Here is a 13089-nt window from a genome sequence, read left to right as displayed (position 1 = left end):
TACCATTTTTGTATGGACAGCAGCCAAAATTGTATGGAGACTTGTATGGGTGAACCAATGACACAAAATAGCTTATTTGGTCATAGGGAAGGCCCCCACAAAGTTTGAGTCAAATCAAAAAATACAAAAAATGAAAATGGTCGAAATCGGCCGATTTCGTAGAGAGTTGCTCCATTGGTAAACAAAGTCTTTTTTGCATCGGCATTTGATCTACTTACTAAAAGAAACAATTTCAAAAATGCTTGAGATTGTTCATCTACACGTCCTTTCAATGCCCTAAACTGAAAATAATTGAAATTTTGTTTCAATTTAGAGATAAATGAAAATTTGTGTCGGTGGTCAAGGTGGCGCTTGCGGCCTTTTGAAAAAAAAAACCCGAGGAATTCTCAACCTTCCAAAAATGTCTCATTTTTCCCTTGATAGAAAACTTTAATTTCCATAATTGGTCAAATAAGACCAAAGCTCTAAAACTGGAGCAACACGAGAAAAGGGTGGATTAGCATTTTGACAATTTGTAATGTTTTGCTAATTCTCATGCTATTTTTCTATTTTTTTCATAAATTTTTAGGTTAGGTTTTGGCTTTCGGTCTGTTTGGAGAATCAAAACACTTGTATGTTCTGAAGAGAACATACAAGTGTTTTGATTCCCCAAACAGACCGAAAGCCAAAACCTAACCTAAAAATTTATTGATACGGTCGAATAAACAGCAGGATTTTTTTCATAAAACTAAAAGTGTTAAACAATAGCTGGCCTCTCCAACTACCTTCCCACACTGCTGAGTGACCTTGTGTCTCGGAATTTTCAAAAAAGTTCCAGCTGTCAAAAAGCTTATGCGCCCTATTCAAATGTTGCTCCAGAAAAGACGAATAACATGAGATAAGCAACCATGCGCACCCCTTTATTTTTTCTACCCACATAGATGAACGTGGGTGCGCATGGTTTCTTGAGAATTTATACCCGAAATTTACAGCTTTATTCATTGGCAGGGAATAAACTTACATTCAATTTTGTTGATTAGAGCATATTCAGGGTGCCCAAATCTATCATAACTTGGAGCTCATATTTTTTTAATCAAAAATAGCAACATCTTTTGATATTCTCCTGATTAAATTCGGATTGTTTCTAAGCAGTGAAAAGCCACACCCAAGTTGAGTAGGAAAAACGTATTTACTTTATATTTAAATTACAAACATTCGATTTACACAAGACTTATCTGGCCTAGCAACTATCCACTACTGCACGTGATCGTGCGCGCATAATGCTTCGACTGATTAGCTGCAATAACTCCTCCCTGCTTAGCGACTGACTGAATCCGTTTGGATGCATCTCTGGGTTGAATCTATCACTTTCTCTCTCGCTCTCTCGCAATTATGACGAACGACCTGTGACTACTTTTAGTGGGCATCATGCTTCAGGAACTCGGCGTACTGCTCTTCATTCATCAACTTGGACAACTCTTCCGACTTGGTCAGACGCAGTTTGAATAGCCACCCTGAAAGTATCAGAAATATTTCTATTTATATTTAAATTAATGGTGGATTAGTTGTGTTATTTTTACCATTTTCATAACACGACGAGTTCACCAGACCAGGCGTCTCCTCAACGGCGGTGTTCTTTTCTGTAACGGTTCCCGACACCGGCGAGTACACCTCACTGGCCGCTTTCACACTCTCCAAGGCACCACATTCGTCCTTCTGGGCCAATTTTGTTCCCACGTCAGGTAACTGGGCGAACACGACGTCACCGAGGGCTTCCTGCCAATTACGATGAAGACATCATAAGTTTTCATATAAAAATTGAATTCAAGCCCAAAATATTACCTGTGCAAATTTCGAGATTCCAACCGTTCCGATATCTCCATCTACTGCGACCCATTCGTGTTTGTCGGTGAACAATCTCTCTGAAAGTGAAAAATAAAGAAAAGAACAAAACTCGCATAAGTACCACCCTAGAGCACGTGTTAATCGCACGGTGACCTCGTGAATCCAAAAAGCAAATCGTCATCAATTCCTCATGAGTTGGTCAGGAAATTCTCACCACCCAAATACGTGACAAGTGTCGAGAACATTTTTTTTTTTTTTCGGAAAGCTCCACCACGAACAGGCACGCAGATTAGATTAATTCAGTGCCGTGAATTCAGTGTCGAGAGTTCAGCAATTTTACAACTCTCGGGTTATCGGACTTTTGCTTTAATACGTTTGGAATCACGCAGAATGGGCAAGGTTCCGGATCTTGGGCTGCTGTTTAATATTTTTAATTCGCTTTATTTGCGAAAAATGATGCAATACAAGCATTGATTTCATCACGTTGCTAATGAGTGATGTTAAAAATATTTGCTTTGAAAAAATTTGAAAAAAAATTGGTAAACTCGTATTTCAGTATCAAAATTAAAAAAAAATAGTGATAACACGTTAAGCTGGGAACATTATATTTATCTATTCCATAATTTTCATACTTGATATTTGAGCCACTAATAAACTAATAAACACAACATCATGGTACCGTAAAACGGGATGACTTTGATAAGTTTGAGATTTTTTTTTTCAAAATGAAGAGTACAAATAAAATACGTTTGGAATGTTGTGGAATCATACAAACTATGGTAGAGAAGTGTTCAATGTAATTAAAGTACTTAAAGTAGAAGAAGTTTACATACAATTTTTATTAGTTTTAATAGTTAGTTAACTATAATTAAGAAAATGTTGACGAATAGCATTATTCTAATATTCTCAAAGTGCAATGATTTCTTGCATGATTTTCTCAATGAACATGATTTCGAATCAGAAAATGGAATGCATTTTAAGATTCTTTGGACAAAATCTTCTAGATTTTTTTTTTATATTTTGAAAACTTTTGATTCCTGCTTCGAATTCAGTTTAAAATGCAATATGAATCGATAATATAATAAACCAGACTTGCTTTAATAAAAAATTCAGGCCAAATTGTGACTTTTTAACAATTTTACCTAAAGTATATATTTGTTTTGTTGAAAAGCTTATAAACTTAGTTAACTGAATATAAATATTGATATTTTTTTTCTTAAAAACTATTTTACCCACCTTAGCGATGGAACACCTTATATTTAACATTAACAAGAAAAACTATGACTATCAAAGTCACCCTGGAATTAAAAATAAGAATTTTCAACGCAACTATTTTTAAAAGCATTATTGAAAAAAGTACATGTTTTAAAAATGATAATCTTGAGAAAAACCTTAACAGTTGAAAAATATTCCGAAAAAAATTGAAATCCTATTGCATCTGGAAATGATGACAGATTTTGTGTCTGAAAAGGGATGGAATAATCGCAAAACAATCAATTTCGCTTGCGAACTTTCTTCACCCGCGAAAGAGAGAGGAGGCGAATCACGCAAAAGAAAATCGCTTCCGAAATTCTCCAAGAAAATCAATCTGCTGATGATTTTTTGTGAATGTCCTTGTAAGCACCACTCAAAATCATTTATTTCACTTTGTTTACACACATTGTCCATCTACAATATGTGACAGGTCATTTTTCGACGTGTGACGTTACACTTGCAAGTTTAGTAATGAAAAAGATGTTCCACCGAATAATCAAGATGATTATTTTTTTAGTTTCTTTTTAGCGATCTTTCGTGCGCGAGAGAGGAGAGCCATGCTCCCTTCGGATTTTTTTTTCTCTTGATGAACTTCCAAAGATTTTCTTTTGATGATGATTATTCCATCGCTGTGTACGTGTAATATTTCCTTCAAAAATGTGTTAATTTACATCTGTTTATGATTGGTTTTACTTATTCTACAAAAAATCAGATATTGCATTTCAATCATCAAATTATCCAACCATAAATCTAATTTTTTTTCTGTGTGTAAAAAACTTCACCTGAAATTTCTATCAGATCCATCTACTATTTAAAAAATGCCAACGATAAACAAATGTTCAGTCCAACAACTATTTTTCTATTGTGGATCTGATAAAAACGACTGAATATTTCTAAATGCTAACCGAACAAAAATATGTAACGTCATGATTCGAAATCTGGACACTTAGTAGCATGTAATTTTCGTTATAGCTGACAAAAAATCGTGTAATAAGTTGGAAATGAAGAATGTCATCAGGATGTAGTATTAACAGTCAGTTTTAAGAGAATGCATGCTAAATATGTCTTTTGTAACAATTTTTCATCAGAATTTCAAAATTAAATTTTTTTTTTTATGCTTCGAATCCCGGACACAGGTAAAAGCTTATTCGAAATCCGGACACTTTTGCTTCGAATTCCGGACACTCATTTTTTCTAATGAATCGCACAAATTTAGACTGAAATGTTAGTGAATGGCATTCTTTAGGCCTCAAATAAGCTGTTAACATCAAAACAATCGATATTTCATATAAAAATTTGCTAGAATTTAAGGAAATCAAAACCATAAATTTCAGATTTGCCTTCCCGGTGCTTCGGACGCCTATGAAATATGTCACGTGAAATGTTTCGCATTTTTGGTAATCTTATAATTTTATTTTATTTTATTGTTTTAACATTAACTACAGCGTTCAAACAAACTTTAGATTAAAGTTGATGTTAGAATTCATCAAATAAAATAGTTTTGACATTCATAATGTGAACTTATATCCAAATAATTGATAAAACAAGATGAGGTGTCCGGGTTTCGAAGCGTCCGGGAATTCGAATCATGACGTTAGCTTTTTTTTATGTTTTGAATTTTTAAAAAGACAAATCAATAGAATAATCGTTTTTTTATTGTGGTTTGGTTGAGCATGAGAGATCACCCATGGTTGCCCCGTTTTTTTATTGTGGTTTGGTTGAGCGTTTTAACAGAATCCATTACTATACAAAGAGACGAGTTGTTCCTTTTAATTCCGCTATATATTTTAATATCTTGACAGCTACATATTTCATCTACTACTTGCAGACTTCATCAGTGTTTTGTTCTCGACTAGTCGAGTTTTTATATTTTTTAATTTTTTTTTTCGTGACATTTCTAAAAAATATAGTTGAGTCTTATTTAAGATACTATTGAGAAATTATTGAGAAATTGCCCACTCTTTTCATTGAACATAGTTATAGGGTATAAACTCTTAAATAGGAAAAAAAATCTCCGAATCTGGTTCTTTTTCAAAAATACTAATTTTGTTTAATTTTATATATTCACATTCATGCGTATTGTTGAGACAGGCGGGAAGGTGCTACTCCCGGCACCGTTTTCGTGAGCAGGGCGATATAAAATTCTTTTATTTCCCACATGCTACAAAACTGTAATTTATTAAATAAATGAATTACAATCAGAACGTTCACAATTTAACTATAAACTTACAATTATGGTGTCTTTTCGCAGCTGATCTGTCCAGCTGCGCCCGTGCTCCCGCTTGCTCAGATTTTTTTGATTCTTCTAATCGTTTGCCAAGCGACATCACGGGCACCAGTCAAACAAAACAAACACTAACACTGACGTAGAACGAGGGGACTGCTTCGGCCGTATTTGGGACGTGCTCCGTCGCAACACGTATTATAAATTCCGAAATTCCGAAAATGAGGAAATTTAAGATTTTAAACTTTTTTTGACCATCATAATTTGCCCCACTTACCATTAACCTCATATTTAGCCTAAAAGCTCTTTATATTTCCAAACATCCCCTGGTTTCAGGAATTCAAATTTCGCTACTTCGAATGTCCACTTTTTTTTCAACCGTCAAAACTAGTTGTCAAACACCATTGTTCGACAATTTCTGAACACGTGGTTTCAAGTTTTTGACAGCTGTCGGTCGTTCCAATTAGCGAATTTGGATTCGCTCTTTCGAATGCAGTTCCATTCAAATTAGCGAAAAAGTTAGCACTCAACGGGGTGCTGAAAAGTTGAACTTTACAGCACTTGTATCTAAAAGTTATGCTTTTTTCAAATCTTGTTTCGATATGGATGTAAACTTTCCATGGATGTTTGACTTGAAATTCCATTCAAAAGGTATTTTCAATTAAAAAGGAATAGGGAATTCTCTGCTCGAGTCGTGCATTTGCAATACCGAAAAACTTCCGATGGAACAAATTTCATGTCAAATGTTCATGTATTTAGTCAATGTTTTTCGATTCAAGTGCAGAAAAAAGTACCAATTTCAGTGCTGAAAAGTAGAACTTTGGTATGTTTAGTAGAGGAAAATATGCCCCTTCCGTCGTGTCAGTATATCAGTAGAAGTCAGTAGTTTCACGAAGGAAACGCAAAAAAAAATGTACGCTACTCGTTGCAAAACTTGATTTTTCCAGCACTCGTCGTATTGTGTGACTCGCGCTGAAAAAAAATCTTTTTTTTAACTCACATTTGGAAATTCTAAAGAATAGAGAACATTTGTTGTATCACAGTGGAGACGCATAGTAGTTAGTTGAGCGCTTGACAGCCTCTCAAAATGGCTTCTCTAAAGAATGTTGTGACATAACGGCAATTGGGTCCTAAAATGAAGCTTAGGTTGCTGATATTATTGTTTACAGCGATAAAGCTTATTTTTCTGAACACAATGACCCTTTGTACGACCACAAGGAGTTTAAAATGGATTTTTAAATCAATTTTGAAAAATTAACCAGGTGGTCCTTCTTGGCAGAAAAGCTCCTACTTGACAGCTCGTTCCAAGGGGACCATATTTGATCCATTGAAAAAATGTTGTCTTGTCATTTTTTTTTTTTTTGCATTAAAATTAAAGAAAAAGTGATCAGAAATGGTTTTTAATCGTTTTTTTTACCGTTGTACATAAAATTATGTTGTAATATCATACAATCATGGATGACTTATTCAACATGACTAAGCACCTTATTATTATTTTTTCATTTCCTTTGTTCATCTGTTTTATATAAGACACTATAAACACATGATTTAATTTTTTTAGTTCAACGTTTTCCAACTCGTTATTGAAAGTTATTCATTCATGCTACGAACCACCCTATATTAATAGCTCTTCCCATCGTCAGCTTTTTGTTTTGTTTTGATAACGCACTTCTTCGCCCCTAACCCCACTTTATATCGCAACCTTCTAAAATACCGGCACTATCCAAATCCTTCATCTAGCAACCACTTCAAAGCCATCCCCAGCCCTTTACCTTTCAACAGGAAGCTGCTGGTGCTGAGGAATCGACACTGGTGCCCGGCCTGCTGTGACCTGCTGGCGACCAGTTGGCCAAGCCGCAACGTCGCGCGAATATGACATAACACCATTTTGCTGTTGCTTTTTCTCACACTGAACGAAAAGAAGAGCTGACGAACAACCGATCTCGGTGAATCTGTACGCCCTACTGACGTGCCAACAGCTCGCCAAACAACCACCAAACCGTTCGAACCAACTGGGAGGACTGTCGTTATCAAGACGATTTGAACTGTGTGTGTGTGTGTTTTTTTAACTTGCTCACTATATTTTTTGTTATTACAATTTTTAACTTTCCCTTGGTAGCCTCTGCCTTGATTGCTGATAACGTTAATAGTAAAATGACGAAGACAAAAAGGAATAAAAAAAAGCTCTAAAACATGTTTTGAAAACATATGATGAAGTATGACTGATTTTGTTGGATGCTACTCAAGCAGGGTAGTTCTTTTTTAAATTTTTATTGGCAGATTCAAAAAGTAAAAGAAAGAGTTTTTTTCAGAAATTTAATATTTATTGTTGAACATACGCAAAGCTAACTGCTGGATGCTCGAAATACATTTTTTATTAAGGACTTATGCTAATATTCATTTGGTACCGTACAGGCTACCACTCAAAAAATCGTTACTAAATAACCCGAAGATTGCATGGAGATCTATCGGGTAATCAAAACTTCAGATAATCGAGACTGGACTGTAATTAAATATTGCCTGCTAGAAACGGTACTACATCTGTTCATTTATTATAAAATAAGGGTTAATAAACGCTTTCAAAGACAAAAATGTGCGGCGTCATTGTAGTGATAAGCAATGTCAATTTTTTTTTTTCATTGACGTTCAAAAATTCCTCAGAACTTTTGCGAAATCACTCCCTTTTCCCGCTCAGCTGACATTGACCGCGCAGTCTGCTGTGTAATCTCGTCAGTCCTTACAACACAACGGCGCACTTATCAGCACTCCGGGGCTAAGCTTTTTTAAATACATATACGCACAATTAATTCGTAAGCTTACATTTTACGTAAACCATCCACAGACAATGTAGGCAAAATGTGCAGCGCCACTCTATTGCGCCAAGAGGCGTTAACACCTACAATATCAACATAGGAAAAGTCAGTGTTAGGATGATAAAATAAATCAAAAAATGAACTATTCCTTATTTGAATTTCGTCAAGCTACTCAAGAAATAAAATCAACGTTTTTTTCAAGCTTGGCACTTCTAGTGTTCAAGTCGTCGTCGGGCCTTGCAGTTTGACCCTCGTCCAGAACACAACACGCTCACAAATCGGAACAAGACGAATCAGAACACAATTTGTTATGACACCAATTCTGTGGGCGCGAACTCCACGCGCACTATCAGCAGCAAGAAAAGGATGCCGGGCGTCAGCAGCAGGCCAACCGAATGACCCTTCGTAGGGGGGGTTAAAGCTACAATCCCCAAGAGTGTTGCTGGTTGCTTATCATCCTGACTGTAAAATGTGCGGAGGTTCGAATTAATGAAAGGGTTTCGGAAACATTGCTTGAAAATGGGATGTAGGTGGTGTTTGTTCTCGATTACATTTAAATTTGTAAATTGAAGAAAGAAAACAATGACCAGCTAAATTTTATTTTTGAGCAAAAAGTCTGCCAGAAATATTACATAACATTTCATAAAATAATGCATTTTTTAGCATCCTGAACTTTTAAGTGGATGAATGACATCTTTTTATGCGAGTATTTTTCGTTTCAGAATTTGTATATGCACTTAAAAATTTCATTTAAAATATTTTACCTTTTTTCTGTTTCCCTAGCCACTTTCTGTTTTTTCTGTCGTTTTTACATTAAACAAAATAAATTAATGGCATTATCTTATGTCGTGAAGTTTAAGTCTTATGAAAAAAGCATGACAAATACGTGGCCACATTTGGTTAACAAAAAAATCCAAAACATATGAAAGTCACAGGCACAGGTTGAACAACCATCCTGAAATTGCGCACAATTTGAGAAAATGCCATAATTCTTCTGTTCAATGACTTTAGAACAAATGTATGCTTGAAGATTTTTGAAATAAATTATATTAATATTGGTTCGTGATAAACCAGCTACACTTGAAGAAAAACACTGAGCAATTCTCTCAGATTTCGTTCATTCGTTTTTTTTTTGTTTTTTTTTTTTTTTAATCAGGCTGAAACTTTTTTGGTGCCTTCGGCATGCCCAAAGAAGCCATTTTGCATCATTAGTTTGTCCATATAATTTTCCATACAAATTTGGCAGCTGTCCATACAAAAATGATGCCTGAAAATTCAAAAATCTGTATCTTTTGAAGGATTTTTTTTATATATTTGGTGTCTTCGGCAAATTTGTAGGTATGGATAAGGACTACACTCAAAAAACATTTTATTGAACTTTTTGTCACTAAAACATGACTTGCAAAAAAAAATTCAGAAATTTCCAAGTTGTGCAAAAAAATGTCTATAACCTGAAAACGGTGCACTTTATCAAAATTTCACTTCAGTACGTTTTGATTGCAAATTTGTTTTCACATCGAAAAATTAAGTTAAAAAACTTTGGCGACCAAACTTTCGATTTTTTGAAAAACTCTGTATTGATTCAAAAATTCATAACTCGGTCAATGATTTTTTGCACAATCTGGAATTTTCTGAAAAGTTGGCATTTTATGTCTCCTAAAACAATAATAAATCAGCCGAAATGCGTTGCGTTCCTCAATGAGGAAACGGTACTAAATCATCCGAAAATGAACTTCTTAATTAGACCTAGATTACGAACAGTATGTTAAAAAAAGTATATCCACCCCCTGGGTAAACAATTTAAAGTTTCCTGAGCAGACAGAAATAACCTAGAAATATTTTTTTATATTTGAAAATACTAGGCCAATAACATTTTAAGTTATTTGTTATATTTCGTTTTGATTTTTTTGTTATTGGATTGTTATTGTAATAACAAAGAAAAAAAAAGAAGTGAAAATGGAAGAAGACCGGCCAGTTCCGCCGGTGCGTTTGCCCTCGCAAGGCTTGCTTCGATCGGCAGGCTGTTTCGTGCTCGGTTTTGGCGAAAAAGGAAAAAAAAAGAAGTGAAAAATGAAAGAAAACCGGCCAGTTCCACCGGTGCGCTTGCCCTCGCAAGGCTTGCTTCGATCGGCAGGCTGTTTCGTGCTCGGTTTTGGCGAAAAAGAAAAAAAACGAAGTGAAAAGAGTTCAGCGAAAAATATCGTCGCAACGAGTTTGACTTTTTTGCTGGTTGATATTAATAACATTTCTTTTCCGCGTTTTATTTAATAATGTAACACTTAATTCGAGTGTAAAATGATGGATTTTTGTTATTTGCTGTATCAATTCCTGTTTGCTTATACAATTTAGCAGTAGTATTTTTCAAAAAATGGTAGATAACAAGTAGATTTTCTGTTCGGTCGGCTGTTTGAGTTTAAATTTCTTTCATCTATTAAATTATGTTTAATTCGCGTTCCACACAAAATAAAATGATAATTAGGCGAATTGCATCCCCAAACACCCGATCGTTTGTTTTTATTATTGAAATAAAATATATATCATTATAAATTCTATTATTTTCCTCGGTACAGCCGGCTGTGCGAGTCTAACCAAAAACAAAATTTAAACCACTTTTTATCAACCCGCAATACCTTTCGAGGTATATCCTAGGGTCCTACCTTTCTACTAACATTGAGTCCAAAACCTCCCTACAAACATCTATACCCCTAAGGTGTCGTAGGGATCCCTGCGCACTTTAGATAGGTGTTTACTAATATTCCTTCCGCTCCCCAAAGGATAGCTTAGACCCGGCAAGGACCCCCTTATGCCCTGGGCTGTATTACACACTCATCAAAAGATGAAGACATGGTATCTCCCGTGTTGGATTATTGGTCCGGATGAGGGTCTAACACAACCAGACCAAACAGTGGGATAAGCGTTGTGGAGCCATCCGTGGATAGGGCGTCCTAAAATGCTAATGCTAATGCTAATGCTAATTGGATTGTTATTGTAATAACAGACTAATAACATTTTTAGTTATTCTTCAAACAAATCCATGTTATTATTTTTTTTTGCTATTTTGACACCTAATCCGATCATCCCAATAACAGCTGGAGGCATTATTCCATAGCAAAAAATGTTATTCCAAAATTGTTTTGGCTTTCAACCAATAACAAATTGTGTTATGATAACATAAACTGTTATCAAACACTTATGCTGAAATGGATTTTGATAGATGATTCCATAACACTTTCTGTTATCTAGTCTGCGATTAGCAGAGAAGTGAGTCAGACGTGCGTCCCTCACACACCAAAAAAGTGCTAAAAGGTGCAAAAAATAGGTCTATTCCCGTACCTGCAGAATTGCAAAATTTCTGCAGCTTCTGCAGAATTTTGCAGCCAGCAACAGTAACTTTTTTGCAGCGCGTGCCCGTACTTTTCTGCAACTCTCTGTTTTGCAGCAGTTCTGCAGGAGAGCAAGAAAGGGGAAAGCAATATTTACATAAGAAGCTAACCAGCAGAAGAGAGAAGAAACTACCTGTAGAAAAGTACAGGAACGGTTTTGCTGCAACTTCTGCTTCTCTCATTGCAAAAGTTTTTCCTGAGAGAAAAGTAACTTTTGGTGCAGAAAAGTACGGAAACGGTCTGCTGCGGATTCTGTGCAGAATTGCAGAATTCTGCGGTACGGGAATAGACCTAATGCCTCACGGCAAGAAAAAGAGGCGGTCCTCACCAACAGGATCGGCAGATTTGAAGAAGCTAAAGAATGCCGAAGCGCTACCTGCAAAGCCAGGCAGTTTGAGCAAGGACGCTCAAAAATTGTCTGGAAACCAGTTCGCTACCCTCCCTGTGGACATGAGTGAGAAGGAAGAATTTGAACGACGGGAAAAGTTGCCACCCATTTTTGTGAAAACATCGTCATCGGATTCGGTGCGAAAGTGGCTGACCAGGTTTATCAAATCGGGTGCTTTACGAGCTTCCATTCGCTTGTGTGCTGATGGACTCAAAATTCTGCTACCTACCAGAAAGGATTACAACTACGTTCGGGATTTCCTGAACAACACAAAGATTGAATACTACAGCCATGACGATCCAGGTAAACGCCCCATGAAACAGGTCCTCCGAGGCCTGTACGACATGGATGTGAGTGTGCTGAAAGAAGAGCTCAAAACTCTTAAGTTGAACGTGATCGAAGTCTTCAAGATGACGAGACACAACAAGGACATCAAGTATCGTTTTCAACTGTTCCTGGTTCATTTCGAGAAAGGATCGACAACGCCGTCTGAGCTGAAAGCAGTTCGGGCAATTTTCAACACCATCGTGTCTTGAGAACGTTATCGTCCAGTGCACCGTGACGTGACACAGTGTTCGAACTGTTTGCAGTTTGGACATGGTGGAAGGAACTGTTTCATCAAGAGTCGTTGTGCAACCTGCGGAGGTGAGCACAAAACTCAAGCTTGCAACACAATCAACGAGAACATCGAAGCGAAATGCTTCAATTGCGGTGGCGACCATTCTACCAAGAATCGAAGCTGCCCAAAACGAGCTGAGTTTGTGAAAATTCGGCAGCAAGCAACGACGAGGCACCAACCAAATCGTCGCAAAACACCACCAACTTTCACGGACGTGGATTTTCCTGCTTTGGCGTCACCAGGAGCGGGATCTGTTCGAGTGGTTCCAAATCTGCAGCCATTGCCGTTGAATCAGCGGCAAAGAGTTACAGAGAATACAACCCATCCTGGCTTCAGTCAGCAACCGAGGGTAAACCAACCAACATCAACGGGTGAAGGCAGTAGTGACCTGTTTTCACCACAAGAACTTCTGAACATTTTCATCGTGATCGAGAACACTGCGTAGTTGCAAAACTCGTGCGGAACAAGTAAGAACGCTTGGAGGATTTATCTTAAAATACAGTTCGTAGTTTACTCGTTCTAATGATTTTGAATATTTCAATGGATTTACTTTTTTTAGTTTTAAGTTAGGGTTAGTTGTTAAA

The 13089-nt window shown here is 36.4% G+C and overlaps 1 protein-coding gene across 1 annotated transcript; it reads right to left on the bottom strand.

The window, feature by feature from the left end:
• Window positions 1-1149: 1149 nt before the first annotated feature.
• Window positions 1150-7454, bottom strand: LOC6050153 (glycine cleavage system H protein). The gene is made up of 4 exons (XM_001866771.2): window positions 7075-7454; window positions 1822-1901; window positions 1560-1755; window positions 1150-1493 (listed from the first exon to the last, which is right to left on the bottom strand). The coding sequence occupies exons 1-4, from the start codon at window positions 7187-7189 to the stop codon at window positions 1396-1398; spliced, it is 489 nt and encodes a 162-aa protein (XP_001866806.2). The 5' UTR covers window positions 7190-7454; the 3' UTR covers window positions 1150-1395.
• Between the last annotated feature and the right edge of the window lie 5635 nt (window positions 7455-13089).

Source organism: Culex quinquefasciatus, chromosome 3, assembly GCF_015732765.1.
Source record: "Culex quinquefasciatus strain JHB chromosome 3, VPISU_Cqui_1.0_pri_paternal, whole genome shotgun sequence".
NCBI classification, from domain to species: domain Eukaryota; kingdom Metazoa; phylum Arthropoda; class Insecta; order Diptera; family Culicidae; genus Culex; species Culex quinquefasciatus.
This window is presented reverse-complemented; position numbering and strand designations above follow the sequence as displayed.

Coding starts and splice junctions, on each gene's coding strand:
- LOC6050153 (XM_001866771.2), bottom strand. CDS start 7,189: ATGGTGTTATGTCATATTCGCGCGACGTTGCGGCTTGGCCAACTGGTC. Junction 1,902..7,074: donor CAGCAGCTTCCTGTTGAAAG/GTAAAGGGCTGG, acceptor TTTCACTTTCAG/AGAGATTGTTCACCGACAAA. Junction 1,756..1,821: donor GAATCTCGAAATTTGCACAG/GTAATATTTTGG, acceptor CGTAATTGGCAG/GAAGCCCTCGGTGACGTCGT.